The following is a 15,524-nucleotide window of genomic DNA, read 5'->3' as shown; positions in this document are numbered from 1 at the left end:
TAGTACAACAGGTAAATAGATTTCGGAACACAATACAACAAACTCCACCTTGAGCCGAAATCCCTTGCAACAGTCATAGATAACATTCAACTCCTCACCTAAAGTCATCATCACAAGTAAACCTTGTGCCTTGAAACGTCCATAGGACTAATAAACTTCTCATGAAGTCAAATTGGGCAAATCAATCTTGGATCGTCCAGAAAACAACACAGCTGTCAACAAAGCAGACATATGAACCTGGGTATCCTGTAAAACCCCAGCAAAAGTCTGAGTCTGTGCCACTGACCTCAAAGAAAAACTGAAACTGCTCAAACATCAAATGACATAAGTCATCATATCTCCTGTGGTGCCTGAACGAGCGCATAGCTCATAGTGCAACATCTTCGTGCACATAACATTGTGAAGAACTCATCTCATGGAATCTGAACGTGCTACAAAACTGAAAGCACAAACCTCAGCAAACATACTCATGCAAGAGCATCTGGTACGAAGGGCATCACATACACCAAAAACTGCCGATTTGTAATGGCTAATGAAAATCCATGACATGGTCAAAAACTATCTCTGTAAAACAACTGTCGGATGAAGGAACCTCAGTATGCAATGGAGCATCAACTCTGCAATACACCCCTCTTGAAAGAGCATAGACAACTGAATTGCACTGAAACTTACAGTACCAAATGTTGTAGTATCTAGCAGAAAACAATCTCCACTTGCATCTCAAATAATCTTCATCATAAACTTGAGTAACAAAGCAAAACCTTCACATGCATAACAACAAAAACTCGGAGATCAAAGAGTATAATGCTGGCTACCAACAGGCATAAAAATTACCTCCTCCATATTTTTTTTCTTCATATTTGAATTGTGTTCTTCATATAATCGTAGCAACATAATATCTGAAATTTGCATCCGTAATATCTCCCGACAGGCTAATCCAATAAACTCCACCTTGAAGTGAAAACTATTTAAAAACGATGATCATACCATCGGCAAATCATCAAACATAGGTGGCAAAATAATCCTTTTCCTCCTCAGTGTCCAAACAGCAGCATGCTTATTTTCCAATCTATCCAGTGCATCCTCATAATCGGCTTGCGCGAACCAGCGCTCGCATCTCGACTTGCCATAGGGAAAACCTTGTGTCATAATATAACAGCTGAAAATCGTACTTCATAATATCCATGAGTCGATAAAACTGTGATCACAAAGTAGTACAAACCGTAGAAACATTCTATGTAGAATTAAAACTGCGGAGCAAAAACTGAAAAAGTAGCATCTGATAGTATCTTGGATGGACATAGCAATAAGAGCAATTCCAATAGTATAGCCAACTGTTGGCTATAACAAGATGTCATATCATTTGTAGTCATCATATAGCTAACATGTACAATAGTTGGCTATAAGAATGTAGTACTTTACTAATATATGACCCACATTTCACTCTCACAAGGTGCCTAGGAGCACGTGCAAGAGCTGGCTATTGCATAGTAGCCCACCTCCCTTCTCTCTCCTCTTCTCTCTCCTCCAACTCATCTAAAATATATTATTTAATATCTTATAGTCAGCTGACTGAACTCTATTGTATTTGCTCTAACGAGAGCTGAAAGATAAATCTGAACTACTAGCAAATTGTCTTCACGTGTTAGCAAAATCGGATTTAAAACCTCGCCTCGGAACTTGAACTGATCGAGCTGCTTCATGTATGTTGAAACGCACGTACAGCTCCAGTTAATCAGGGATAACGCCGAACAAAATGCTCGGCAGGCCGCGGACGGGATACAGATGTAGAAAGATGGATGGCCAAACGCATGCACAGATCTGGTACTCCACCTTGATCCACTCGTGGCGGTAGAATTAGACGGAAGCAAACTAAAATAAGGCCACACGAAAAACGGATCGGAACGGCGTACCAGACTCGGTAACAGAATCGCGGAACAGTGATGCATCTTCTCTTGATCTGAGCAGACGCGATTTGGATCGCAGGAGATGGCGCACGGAACGCCAACGAAAAACTGCGATCTCTGGATCTGATCTCACGAAACCACGAACTTGTGAAGCTGCTTGATTGCTACAAGATGGCGGCGGTTGATCTAAACGCTGCTGCGCGGTGCTGCCCGGGAGCGCAGCGGAAAGTCTCCCGGACAGGATTAATCTTAAAACCTTGTGCTCTGATACCACTTGTTACAAAACCACGCAAATAAAAGTAGATCAAACAAGAACAAGAACACAGATTTTTACGTGGAAAACCTAAACGGGAAAAACCACGAAACGCACGGCGGCGCTCTTACTATAATTGGAGGAGTATTACAATACACGAGAGGACAGATCCTCTACGTGCTATCAATCTGGTGTATCTTTCTCTCATCTATTCTATGACTATCTTGGACTATATATAGGGGCAAACAAGTCTCTTTCTTGGCGGACACGAAATAGAGTTGTACTGTGCTACGTCTAGCACGTTTGGCATACCATTGTCCGTTAGGACTCCTTCCATAGTACAACAGGTAAATAGATTTCGGAACACAATACAACAGCATCAAATCGACTCTCCACTGGATTCCATTCAGCATTTTGAAGTTTCTTATGGTGTACCGGAATACCAAGATATTTAATTGGTAAACAGCCAGATTCGCATCCAAATATTTCTCTGAAATCATTCTCCACCTCCTTAGCTTGTCCAAAACAGAATAACTCATTTGTATGGAAATTGATTTTCAGCCAGATAGTTGCTCAAATATGCAAAGAATTAATTTCATATTTACCGTTTTTTCAGTGTAATGCTCCATAAAAAGTATTGTATCATCTGCATATATGAGGATAGACACACCGCCATCCACCAAATGAGGCACAAGACCTCCTATTTGACCCTCTTCTTTTGCACGAGCGATTAATATAGCTAAAACGTCTGCAACAATATTGAAAAGTATTGGAGACAACATATCACCTTGTCTCAAACCTTTCCTTGTTTGGAAGTTATGTCCAATATCCTCATTTACCCTCACTCTCACACTACCCCCGTTGCACAAAACTCCGTATCATATCACACCATTTAGGGTCAAAACCTTTCATGCGCATGACTTGCTGCAAAAAAGGGTCAATTAACTTTATTATAAGCCTTCTGAAAATCAATCTTGAAAAGAACCGCGTCCAATTTCTTTTTATTCAACTCATGCAGCGTTTCATGGAGAACAACAACTCCTTCAAGAAGGGAGTAACTTCATGGAGAACAACAACTCATGCGGCGTTTCATGGAGGTAGTAACTTCTAATTCAAACAATAGGATAGAGCCATAATACAGGTAATATGATAGACATGTCAACTAATAGGTAGCCTAATTAACACGCAAAGGTGTCAGCATAGTATAATGATCAAATAGGCACTAAGTTATGTTTGGATGTTTGCATTAGGATACTTTTGATATTGTAGCGACCTCGTCAGGCTCGCGCCTTAACGTCCTTTGTGGCCACCGATCAGCCAAACATGCTCTCTGTATGACACATGCCACTTCGTACTCGCCACTGCTGCAGCCGCCAAGTCCTCCTCCAGTCCGGCTGGCATTCTCCTCTCCACATCCGCAACCACATCGGCGACACGCGGTACCTGCTCGACACAATGCTAGGTCCCACGCGTGCGCCTCTTGTTCGACGACATGCCCTGATGTCTGTGACGCTTTGTCACCTCAGAGAGTTGCGTAAAGGGTCTCCTCTTCTCTGTTCTGCCCCAGCCATTACCCTGATCGACCATGAAAGTTATGATTTTTTTTGAACTTGATGATATATACAGATAATATGCTCGACATAACAACCTACAACAGCTAATTTCTAAATCTAACATGCCAAGCTGTTAGCAAGGCATAATGGATTAGTTAAACGCTAGATTAATCAAGTTGCTTGTTAGTTAAACTACAGCCCTATTTTTATCTTTGCTAGTACAGTGGACACCACATAGATGCCTGCAATCAGCATTTCTTTTGGTCATCCTAAGCAAGTTGCTCTTATTTCAATGAACTCATGGTTAGGTTTGACTGAATATGATAGGACTTGGCATAGGATACCAAGTGTTGATACCCAACCCCTTGTTTTCATATGTACATTGTCATGTGTAAGAATTGACCCGTATGTCACGAAAGGTTTCTATTAAACGGAAGGCTCGAGCGGACAACGGTTTTAAATTAATAAAGCCACAACGGCAACGTTACAACAAAGTCTGAAAAGAAAACGAAGACAACACAACACGAACAAACAATAACAAAGTGTACAAGCAACGGACAACACAAACGTCAAAAGCAGTGAGTCTGCGCCCCAACGCTAACCACTGCAAGGTACTCAGCTACATGGTACATGATACATGCAAGATAGTAGAGACTCCTAGGATGGAGCATCTCAAATGGTGTTGTGGAGAGCTCAAATCATCATAGCAACTAGTCTCCACACCTGCAAATACATGGATGATTTATACAAAGCATCAACGGGCTGGACCGTGAACATTCCCTCAATAATGAACTTGCTCCTAATGTTCCACAAAGTCAAGCAAAGAGCCGCACAACATATCCAGAGGACCCGCTTAGTTTGGCCTACCCAAGACTGTAGGATCCTATATATGTCCGTGAAACAAGAGGGGTTTCAGCGGCATCCCAACCGTTCCCTAATTGCACTCCAAAGGAACTTATCCAGATGGCACAAGAAAAACATGTGGTTTGTGTTCTCATAGTCCACACGCAATGAACATAGGCTTGAAGATTGGCCATGCTTTTGGTCGATGTTACCATTAGAGGGTAACCGCTTTTGGACAAACTCTGAGAGGAAAATTCAAACTTCAAGTGGGACAACTATCTTCATAGTTCGCCATAGTGTTTCCTCTCTGTCCCTTGGCAGAGCTTGCGGTAGAGAGACCGCACCAAAAAAATTGCCTGAAGGCTCCATGGCCCAGGTGAAACCATTATGTTCAAGAGACAGAGTGACACCACCCAACTATCTAAACTAATTGTCGAGTTTGAGACCCACTCCCGAAAGCCCACACACGTCGGAAGGGGGTGTGCCAGCCATCCGCTCCCCAACACTAGGCAAACGTAGCACCCGGCTAGATAGTGATAGCAAACAAGGCAGGGAACCTCACATTGAGCGCCTCGGACCCCTGCCACCAGTCCAACCACGGTCTCGTGGATGTGCTGCTATATGAACCAGGTGCTTGGCCCCCAACCCAAACGCCCACTTGAACTTTTGGATCGACCTCTAGAATTGGGACCCCAACCGATGCACGTCGACCAACAGGTTCTTAGATTGCAGGCACTTGCTCCTAATGATGTCAGCCCATAGGCCTTGACCACCCGTGCAAAGTTTTAAGATCCACTTTGCCATAAGGCAAATATTCATAGCATTAGTGTTCATAATACCCAATCCCCCCCAAGGACTTGGGTTTACACATCAGATATCCCACCTAACCCAGTGAAACTTGCGACTAGGGTCATTAGCTTCCCAATACAAATGTTTCTATTATATGCAGGAATTCATAGGATCCTTCTTTTTCTTAATTGCTAGCGATAAACCGAAAACTATGAGAAAAACTTTCATGTTGGGTTTCCGTCAGGCACCGGACGTAGATGCTTATTAAAGCAATATGTTATTCCTGACAGGGCCAAGAGGGAAATGTTACCTGACAGTTCTTGATGATGGTTCCATTGCATACCACCTCACTAGTGCCATACCCGTCAGTCATTGACCACAAAGTGAATAGGTCGATATTTACCATACCTACCATAAATATTGAATCTTAAGTGTATATAGGATGTAACTCCATGCTATTTGAGCTCTATTATTAGCATGCAATTCTAGCTAGTTCTAATTTTAATTATATTTTAAGTAACTCTGAATTAGGGAAACTATAATTAAGATAATCTACAGCTCCCAATAAAATCTTCTCGGCAAAGTGCTGGTTGACTTTAGCATGGAGGCGCCTCTACAAATTGAAAGCCAAAGCACCTCCAAGTTTCAGAGATAGCTGGAGAGTGCATGCTGCAGAGCACGGCGAATCTCATTCTCTTGTTGCTACCGTGATCCTAAAGAAAATACATTCAGCCAAAATTTGCAGAAGCCAGTGAAGGAGATCCAAAGGGTCTCAGCAATGGAGTTGGTGGTGGGGGCTTCGGAGGCCACCATGAAATCTCTCCTGAGCAAGCTCGGGGGCTTGCTTGCTCACGAGTATGCTCTCATCAGGGCCGTCCGGGGCGACGTCCAGTACATCAACGACGAGATGGCGAGCATGCAGGCCTTCCTGGGCGACCTCAGCAACAGCGCTCCCCAGGGCCACGACCGCCGGATGAAGGACTGGATGAAGCAGATCCGCGATGTCACCTACGACATCGAGGATTGCGTGGACGACTTCGCGCACCGCCTCTCCCACGACCCCGGCGGCGACGTCTGCTGCGCGTTCATCGTCTCCAATGTCTATGAGGTTTGGACGTGGCGACCTCGCCGCGACATCGCTTCCAACATCGCTCAGCTCAAGGTGCGCGCAGAGCAGATCGGTGAACGGCGTACCAGATATGGCGTCGAGAACCCGAAGAGCAGCGACGCTCAGTCTGTTGGAGCTGCCACTGGATTCCAGGCTGCCGATAACCAGCAGATCGGCCTCGAGCTTGTTGGCACCAAGACTCCGGTGGGAGTGGTCAAGGAAATGGAGGAGCTGGGGAAGTGGATGATGTTGCAACCGGCTCCCCATGATCACGCTGCCTCCTCACAAGATCCTGCACCGTCCCCAACTGAGGCTGCGAAGGAAGACCAAGGCGTCCTGGCTATTGTTGGGTTCGGAGGGGTGGGCAAGACTACCATCGCCTCGGCATTATACCAGAACTTTGGCGATCAGTTTGACTGCAGGGCGAAGGTCACGGTGTCGCAGAGCTCTGACATAGAAGCGATAGTACGGATCATACTCGATCAAGTCCATCCACAATACAAAAATGGCAATGGCCCGAAAGGCAGTAGGAGTGGTGGCACCTCTGAGAAAAATCGCCTCATGGCCTCCATTGGCAACCTATGGGATACTGTCGTCCACAAGGGCCACAAGGAAGATGTGCAGCGCGGTGGTAGCACCTCGGAGATGACACAAGCCCTGAAGAAGCACTTGGAAGGACAAAGGTACATCATATTTTCAAACTGTGTGTAGATGATGCATGGTTAGTTACTTGATTGCAGAATCATAGAATTGCATAGTATGGATGAACAGAAAACCAATAAAAGGAAAGTGTCCGCTCTGAACATTTTTACCTCTCATATGACAAGCAATGAATCATTTGGAAAGAAAGAAATGTTCAAAAGGAAAAAAAATCATGTTATTTCTCCATAGACACAAGCAACTTACTGAACACTTTAATCAAGATAGAAAAAAGGGTTTTTATGTTAAAGAGAATGATATGCCAGTTTAATAATCGACTTATTTGGGCATAACTGAATAATTGTTAGCTTGTTTCCTTGCTGTCGATATTTGACCAGAAAAAACCCGACATCCATCAATAAGCAGCTCATGGGCAATTGCTTTCAGATCCTGATCTCCATTGATCACTATAATTTTAAATCTAAAAAGAAACCGACATGTAAACCCGTGAGGCAATAGACTAATAAAATTTCATGAAAAATACATCCGTTTCGAGTTATACAACAAAAATACAATGTGCTGATCAACAAGAAAAAATAGTATAGCACTGATATTAATATTGTAGATATTATGGTTGTCTCTTTTGTACAAGCAAGTATGAACATTCACGAAATTTTGAGATTCATAGCTAGTGTTCTAACATATACACATGCAACTATCTTTGGAAAGTTATAAAACTTGTAAATGCAGTTTTATGTTTTATTTTGAAATGAAGGGCTCACCGCTGCTCGGGAGCGAAAAGATGATCTGAATTGACAGGCTTCGATAATCTGGTCACCAAAATTGAGAATATTTTCAAGTGTTTCAAATAAACATGAATTCTACACGTGCATTTAGATATGAGTTACTTTTTTTGGCACCTTTACCGTAGGGGAATCCCCTACGGTGTATTTTATATATATATATGAAAAACAAAAGCAAACTGTACAAGAGGCAAGAGAATTGCCCCTAAAGAGAGGATTACATCAAGGTGGCTGGAAAGAAACTAAAAAACACATAAGAAGAATTAACTAAGGATGTCTAGTAACCACCCAAGAAGGGGCTGAACTGCAGATTGTTTGACTCTGCAATGATGAAGCCAAAGATCACTCTGAAACCCTACTTCCCAACGCCCTAAAGAAAAAGGAATGGCCTGAAAGATGAAATCATTTCTGGACTTCCAAATGTTCCATGCCGCACAAGCAAAAATCTCCACAAAGCAGGGTCCCTGGAAGTTATTTTTAGCCTCCCAAAACCCCTCAACTATAGACTTGTCACTTGGCCACTGAATGTTAATTGCATTCCAACAGTTTCTAGCAAAATCACATTCGAAAAATAAATGTGTTCTCGTCTCCAAGCTGGCTGTCTGACAGAGAGTGCAATCTGAACCCGAGTCAATCCTCCAATTCTTTCGAAGCATATGAGCTACTCCCTCCGTCTCATAATATAAGATGTTATTAAAACCAATATAGGTGTAGATTAGTTGTAATAACATCCTATATCAAGGGATAGAGGGAATGCAATACAATTGGACATTTTCATTGAGTATTTTTTTTCATTTTTGGCTAGGTAAAAAGATAAATATTTGTGTCTATACATCCTAATTTAGAAAAAGTTGAGACATACTTTGTTGGACGAAGGGTGTATTATATATTCACATATATTTTTGTATCTCACAATTAAATTAATATTATAAATTAAATTTCGTAGTTATGTTGGGCAGATCTATAGTTTTTTTTTCGAAATGGGGTGCCCCTGCCTCTGCATCAATTGATGCATACGGATTTTTATTAAAGTAAGTCACACCAAAACAGTAGTAACAGTACACAATTATTACAGCTCATGGATCACTTAGAGTCTCAACATGGATACGCCACCTAAAAAAAGCTAGAAGAAAAAAGCGATGTAGCATCATGATGTGAGCCTTTTCTCAGACCGCCAACCGCGCTGGCTATAGAAATCCCGTGCGACCGTCGCCAAACGGTTGCACCCAATATCCATGTCCGGACGTTCCTCCACCGGCTGCAGGAAGGACCACATATGGATCCAATGAGTGACCAAAGGGATAACCTGCATAAAAGATGGGAAACTCCTTTTGTTAAATATAAAATCATTACGGACTGTCCATATAGCCCACAATAAAGCTCACACACCGACTCTAATGTGGCCTTTATCTTTTTTTGGCACCCCATTTAACCAATTTCCAAACAAATTTAAGATACTAGAAGGAGGAGGTAAATTAAACGTCATATAAATAATCCTCCAAATGATTTTGGCAAAGGGACATGAAAAGAACAAATGTTGTATTGTTTCATCTTGATCACAAAAACTACATTTAGTGCATCCATGCCAATTCCGGTTGCTAAGATTGTCTTTGGTCAATATAACTTCCTTATGTAGGAACCACATAAAAATTATGATTTTAAGTGGAACCTTGATCTTCCAAATATATTTCTTAAGATAACTTGTGTGTCCATTAAGCAAGTCTGTGTACATAGATTTAACACTGAACACACCAGAAGTAGTTATCGACCATCTAAAAGCATCCTCCACATCCGTCAATTGAAACATCATGAGGCGAGTAACTAAATGGACCCATCTATCCCATTTGTTCGCAGATAAAGCTCTCCTGAATCCTATGTTCAGAGATGTTGAGCCCATCACATGTGCTACCGTAACATTTGTATGGTTAACAATGTTGTAAAGAGTCGGGTATTGATCCTTAAGAGGCAGATCACCTAGCCATGTGTCTTCCCAAAATCTAGTATAGTACATGTGTAAATTGTTGCAGATGTTTGTGAAACATTTAAATGTAAGTTATTATTTTTGATAATTCAGGGATTCAGAGGAGCTTGGAATCCAAAGATCCTCACACATGTTTACCCTTTGTTAGTGATAAGATATAATAGTGTACTGTGAAAAAGCTTATTTTAGATGTCCAATCTTATTGAATTCATCTTCTCATTGCAGCTACTTGATCTTAGTTGATGATGTATGGTCTGCATCTATGTGGGACAAGATAAAAAAATCACTGCCTACAATTAACAAAGGCAGTAGAATAATAGTCACCACACGGTTTCAAGCTGTTGCCAGTGCCTGCAAGAGAAGTAAAGCAGATCGTATTCATAAGGTGGTTGTACTTAGCGATGAAAAGCCTAGAGAACTTTTCATGGCCGAATCAAAAATGGGCAATGAAAACCATAACAAAGTTCCACCCAGACTCTGGGAAATGTGTGGGGGTCTGCCATTGGCCATAGTTACCATGGCTGGGCACGCCGCCTGCAACCCAAACAGAGAAGAAGATGAATGGAAGAAAGTGTGCAGCAGTCTGGTACCAGACTCCAGCAAAGCTCTTGCACAGGACGGAGTCACGAGGATACTTAGTCACTGTTACAATGATATGCCTGGTGAGATCAAGACTTGCTCCTTGTATTTGTGCATATTTCCCAAGGGGCGCAAGATAAGCAGAAAGCGGCTGACAAGGCGGTGGCTGGCAGAAGGATTCGTTAGTGAGAAGGATGGGCTGAGCGTGGAGGATGTCGCGGAGACATACTTTAACCATCTTGTAAAGAGAAAGATCATACGTGCCGTGGAGCACAGCAGCAATGGGAAGGTCAAGAGCTACCAAGTTCATGACATGGTTCTTGAGTACATTGTGTCCAAGGCAAGTGAAGAAAACTTCGTCACAGTGGTTGGTGGCCACTGGATCATGGCGCCGCCTAGCAACAAAGTTCGCCGTCTATCCCTCCAAGGCGGTGAGTCCAAACACAAGAAGGCAATGGAGAGCATGAACTTTTCTCATGTTCGATCTTTGACCTTGTTTGGGAGCTTGGCCCAACTGCCTTCCAACTCACTGAAATTTGGAATTGTGCAAGTGTTAGACCTTGAAGGTTGCAAGGATTTCAAAAAGCAACATGCCAAGGAGATATGCAAGATGCTTCTACTCAAGTACCTCAGCCTCCGAAGGACAGAGATTGACAAGATACCTAAAAAGATAGAAAAACTCCAGTATCTGGAGACTATTGACATAAGGGAGACCAATGTCAAAGAGCTGCCCAGCAACATCTGCGTCCTTGAACGACTGGTGAACATACTTGGTGGGAACAAAAGAACACGGAAGGCACTGAAGCTTCCAGAAGACCTAAAGAAGGAAACAATGAAATCCCTGCGCATATTGTCAGGTATCGAGATCGTTCAAGGATCTGCGGTTTCTGTGGCGGACCTTCATCATCTCACAGATCTAAGGAAGCTAGCCATTTACAAGCTCAGTATCCAGAAGGGGAGTAAGCTTTTCAGTGATTTAAGCTCCTCAATCGAGTACCTTGGTGGCTACTCTCTCCACACCCTTATAATTGATGACCAGTCATCTGAATTTCTGACATCACTGAATGCTCTATCTTCCCCTCCCAAGTTTCTCAATGCTCTCGAGCTATCTGGCAAGTTGATCGAGCTCCCACAATGGATCACAGAACTGGATGCTCTGACAAAGTTGACTCTCTCCGTGACGGTGCTGGCTACAGATGCCTTGCAGCGCTTGAGCAAGCTCCAAAAATTGTTTTCTCTCACGTTTTCGCTTACTTCAGCAAAGCAGGATCCAGGAAATACGGCACACTCTGATAGGGAGATAATTGCTCCAGCTAGTGGATTTGAGGAGCTCAAGCTTCTTCGCTTCTCGGCTCCTTGCGTACCACTGCTTAGCTTTCCAGATAAGGCAATGCCGAAGCTGGAGAGGCTTGAGCTAAAGTTCAGCAATTTGGAGGGAATGTATGGCATCGAAAACCTTGAAGATCTCAAAGAGGTGCATCTTAGAGTTCATGACGAAGCAGGTGATGTTACCAAGTTTATGGTAGAGGATATGGCATCTGCAGCAAGGAAGGATGACAAAGGACCCAGAATAATTGTTGATCAGTATCACGAGTGAGTGTCCCCAAAGCCAATTCACTGGTTTGTTATTTATTCTTAGAAATATTTTATTTTTTATTTATATCCATTGTGCAAGCCAAAGACGATATTTGTTTGGCCAGTTAACGTTTGTAATAATAGTGCTTGAACTTCTTTTGAATTCAGCGGATGAGGACTCGCACTTGTAATGATTTACACTCTTGAGCATGTCCAATATATACATTGTTCCATCACATTTTCACTTACAGTAACATAGAACGATCCAGACGCCATGATAATCAATGCTTGTTTACGCACCTTGCGTTATCAGATGCATGCCTATGAACCTGCTCCATAAATCAGTGCTAGAAATATTTGATAAGCGCATAAGAAAATTCTTATGGAAGATACATTTGTCCAAAATGAATAAAGAGCTCACCTTGTAAAATGGATTTGATTGTTTTTTTTTTTTTTAAAGAGAAGGCCGTAGCCCTGCCTTAAATTAATAAGGCCGTTGCCGGCAAGTTGTTACATGGTGCTGAAGAACAGCTAACAGGAGACGAAAAACAACAAGCATATAAGAAAGAAAAAGAAACACAGCTTGAGCTTCGTGTCCGTTGTCCAGCCTTGCGATCCGACTGAAGAGGCACCGAAGCTGGTGAAGAGGACCGCCATTGAGAGCTCACGCCCTAGTCAACCTCCCGAGGCCACGCACAAACCCAAGCACCATCCGTTTCTACCTCCGCAGAAAGCTCCCTGCTTTCTCGCCCCGGATCGAGAGGCGCCGGACCTGTCAGAGGTAGACTGCTCTCCCTGAGCACGCATGGATATCGGAGGTCACTGCCGGGGAGAAGGACTTCAAGCACTCGCCTCGCCGCACCGCCACCCACGAACATCACCGCCACCCGCAGCCCGCACCACAACACACTAGACCAAGCTGCCGGGAGCAGGCACAGACATTGCCTACCAACCGCCGCCGAGCTCGTCCACCCGTATCCGCTATCTCCGACCAGCGCCTCCAACGAGGGAACGACGCCAGAGCGCCGCCGCCGTCCAAACCGAAGTTTTGGGCTTTCGCCCGAGATAAGCAGAGCAGGGGAGGGAGGGGATACAACCTCGATGTCGCCTTCAAGAAGGAGCACGGCGCCGTCGCCAGCGTCGTCGACCTCGTGGCCGCCGCCATCAGCCAAGGGTTTCCCCCGGTTGAGAGCCCACCGCCGACCAACCTCACCACACCGCCGGAGGGAGTCCGAGGCCAGGGAGATGGGAGGAGCACCGCAGGGAGGAAGAGCACCTGTCCAGATCTGATGCCGGAGGCCCGATGGGGCGACCTCCGCACCAGGCCTGCGCCCGCCGCCCCTTCGCCGTCCACACGGCCGAAGATCGCAGAACGCAGCACCGGCGCCACCACCCGCCGCCAGGCTGGCGACGCCCCACCCCGCGCCCAAGGCCGCCGCCTTGCATCCATGGAATTCGCACGGTTGGCGGCGCACAGCCCGGCCACCAGCCACCACACCCAGGCACCGGCGAGGCCGGGCCGAAGAGGGGAGAGACGGGAGGAGAGCCAGCGACGAGTCCCCGCGCGAAGGCCATCCCCGCCACCCGGCCGCCTTCCTCCCTGCAGCCGCGCGTGGGGGCCAGAGAGGAGCTCCCCGCCGCCCCCATCACCGGCGCCGCACAGCCTTGCCGGCGGCCGCCTCCAGGGGCGACGAGAAGGGGAGGGAGGTTGGGGGGAGGAGCTGGCGGCGCCCGATCTAGGGTTTCCCCCCCGGTCGCCTGGAGGGGCGACGCGAGGGAGAGGATGGGGGGTTATGCCAATGGATTTGATTGTGAAAACAAAAATATTTACGACATCAAAAGATAGGCATTATTGTAGGAGGTTGTGGATATTTTCTGGATAATCTAAGTTGTATTGATTCTTAGCAGGGACAACAAAGCAGGGATCTCCATATCACCATTGAACGATTTGGTATTTCGCCATTACTTCACCTCGTAAAATAGAAAAAAAAAAGTAGAATACTTCGCTGACCGTGCGTCTTAGTTATATAAGGAGCAATGTAAAGGACATATCTTTGCCGGTGATCTTTGATGGTGATCTTGGTATAGTCTCATTACCGTTGGATTCCGATTTAGAACGATCTCCCTTGCCAGGGTCTTGTCCTTCTCCTTGTTTTTTCTGAGTTTACCAACAACAACATTATCTTTGTTAACGGATTCGACCGCATCTGGCCGAATGATTACTTTCTTCCCCCTCAGATCTAGCGTGTTCATTGGGAACGGTTGTTGATCAATTTCCATGCCAGCCGAACTCAATCATCCTTCGTTGATGGCCGATTGGAGCTGCTGATGAAAGACATTACAATCATTAGTTGCATGGGAATAAGAATGAAGATATTTGCAATAAACCCGCAGCCTTAACTCATTAGCCAGCGGTATAACATTGCTAAGTTTTATGATTCTATCTTTTAACAAGACATCAAATATCCTGTCGCATTTGCTTATGTCGAAACTGCATTTAAAATCTTCATCCCAATTCTTAGGAATCGGCTTTAGATCATCGCACACATGAGGTTTAGCCTTAGCTGGCCAAACAAACCCAGCAACCTATACATCGGCTTCCTCATCTAAGTCGGAATCGTTTTCGACTACATTTATCCGACTTCGACTCATCTAATGTGTCTCGTTACTCTTGTTAGCCCGCCTTTCATGAGCTAGAGCTCTCTGCAGTACTTGGCCAAATGTTAGGAAATCAAAGCCTTCTAGCTTCTCCTTGAGATGTGACCTCAAGCCATTAAGTACAAAGTCAGACATGTTCTTTTCAGTTATCAACGAACTATAACATCGGTTCTTGGTATTTCTAAAGCGCTTGATATAATTGGTGGTCGATTCATCATGCTTCTGCCTAATCGATGTAAGGTGGGATAACTTCAACTCGTTCTCACCTGTATAAAAATGTTTCTCTAGATGATACCAGGTTAGAACGAATACAGGAGCTAAAGCTGAAAACCACGAAAACGTAGTACTGGTCAAAGGCAAAGGAAACAAGCACACTTTAATAGGATCACTATTTCTAGCCTCTTCTAGTTGCACAAGATAGTGATTTATATATTCCCAAGTTGTCTTACTGTCTACCAATTAAACTTGATATAACCAGAAACCCAAAAACCGTGGATGTAAGGCACCATGTCAAAATAATCCGGGTAAGGTTTCCAGTAAAGGACGTGAGTAGACTTCAGTTCTATACTAAAGTTCTCATACATCATTGTCTGCATCTTAGTTCCAAATTTCACCAAGCATTTGTCTCAGTTGGTCGAAGATCTATTGAGTGTGGGAGCTAAGGTCGAATTACAAATCGGAGCTCTCCCGATCACCACAGGGTTAGTCGGATCCAACTGAGTTGTCTCACTACGGGCGGCGCGTGAGTTTCAGTGAGCCTGCACTCTCTCTTTCTCTCCCGTTAATTCCTAGAGAGAGCTTGTCCACGCAAGCAGGCTCGGATGCAGCAGCGGCGT

General features: G+C 44.4%; 1 protein-coding gene across 1 annotated transcript; it reads left to right on the top strand.

Moving 5' to 3' along the window:
* Positions 1-6,123: 6,123 nt before the first annotated feature.
* On the top strand, positions 6,124-13,973 carry LOC124689479 (disease resistance protein Pik-2-like). Its single transcript, XM_047223004.1, has 5 exons — positions 6,124-7,136; positions 10,102-12,048; positions 12,344-12,374; positions 12,849-13,737; positions 13,939-13,973. Exons 1-5 carry the CDS (start codon positions 6,124-6,126, stop codon positions 13,971-13,973), a joined length of 3,915 nt encoding a protein of 1,304 aa, XP_047078960.1.
* The last annotated feature ends 1,551 nt before the right edge of the window (positions 13,974-15,524 follow it).

This window comes from Lolium rigidum, chromosome 2, assembly GCF_022539505.1.
Source record: "Lolium rigidum isolate FL_2022 chromosome 2, APGP_CSIRO_Lrig_0.1, whole genome shotgun sequence".
NCBI classification, from domain to species: Eukaryota; Viridiplantae; Streptophyta; class Magnoliopsida; order Poales; family Poaceae; genus Lolium; species Lolium rigidum.
This window is presented reverse-complemented; position numbering and strand designations above follow the sequence as displayed.

Bases quoted from the DNA above. Each gene is read 5' to 3' on its own strand.
- LOC124689479 (XM_047223004.1), top strand. From the start codon at position 6,124: ATGGAGTTGGTGGTGGGGGCTTCGGAGGCCACCATGAAATCTCTCCTG. The intron at 12,049-12,343 runs GTGAGTGTCCCC...TTGCGTTATCAG, and splicing joins ATTGTTGATCAGTATCACGA to ATGCATGCCTATGAACCTGC. The intron at 12,375-12,848 runs GTGCTAGAAATA...TGGATATCGGAG, and splicing joins TGAACCTGCTCCATAAATCA to GTCACTGCCGGGGAGAAGGA.